General features: G+C 41.1%; 1 protein-coding gene across 1 annotated transcript in view; it reads left to right on the top strand.

The window, feature by feature from the left end:
- Positions 1-613, top strand: part of LOC119589337 — a gene marked incomplete in the record, with an annotated part of 19,170 nt that overhangs the window by 15,363 nt on the left and 3,194 nt on the right. Inside the window, 1 exon segment of the mRNA XM_037937957.1 lies at positions 439-573. Coding sequence (XP_037793885.1) covers positions 439-573 — 135 coding nt within the window.

Genomic DNA, 613 nt, shown 5'->3' with positions numbered 1-613 from the left:
ACAGCCAGGTGAAATAATTGGTGATTCTTGTCTGTGCTTTAACATGTCATGTGGTGCTACTAACTAGAGCTTATTTGTGATGTCCGCTGATTAATAACGGTATTTTTTCACAGAAATCTTGTATGGAGCATGTGCATAAGATTTTATGACAGATTTAAGATCTTTTGTAATACAACTGCTTTATCATTATATTGTTAACATTATTATCTAAGAATTCGTTTATAGTTGTTGTATATATATTCATGTCAGTAAAATCGAAATATACATATCAACATAGAAAAGCCCCCCCCAAAAAAATAAAACCATGCAAATCTCTCATTACGCTAAAAACAAAACACAATCTATACACAATCATAAAAAATAAGAGAGAAAAAAAGATAAGTAAAATCATTATAATCGGACAACAGCACTGACCGCACCGTGGCCCTCTGCCAACAGGATCGTGGGCGGCAGCAACAGCGGGCCCGGATCTTGGCCCTGGCACGCGGCGCTGTACAAGGAGGGCGAGTACCAGTGCGGCGCCACGCTCATCAACGACCGCTGGCTCATCTCCGCTGGCCACTGCTTCTATAGGTGAGGGGGCTGTTATCTGCTGGGTGGTTACTGATTTGTT

This window comes from Penaeus monodon, chromosome 25 (assembly GCF_015228065.2).
Source record: "Penaeus monodon isolate SGIC_2016 chromosome 25, NSTDA_Pmon_1, whole genome shotgun sequence".
Classification (NCBI taxonomy): Eukaryota; Metazoa; Arthropoda; class Malacostraca; order Decapoda; family Penaeidae; genus Penaeus; species Penaeus monodon.
Note: the sequence above shows the minus strand (reverse complement) of the source record. Positions and strands in the feature narration are given on the sequence as shown.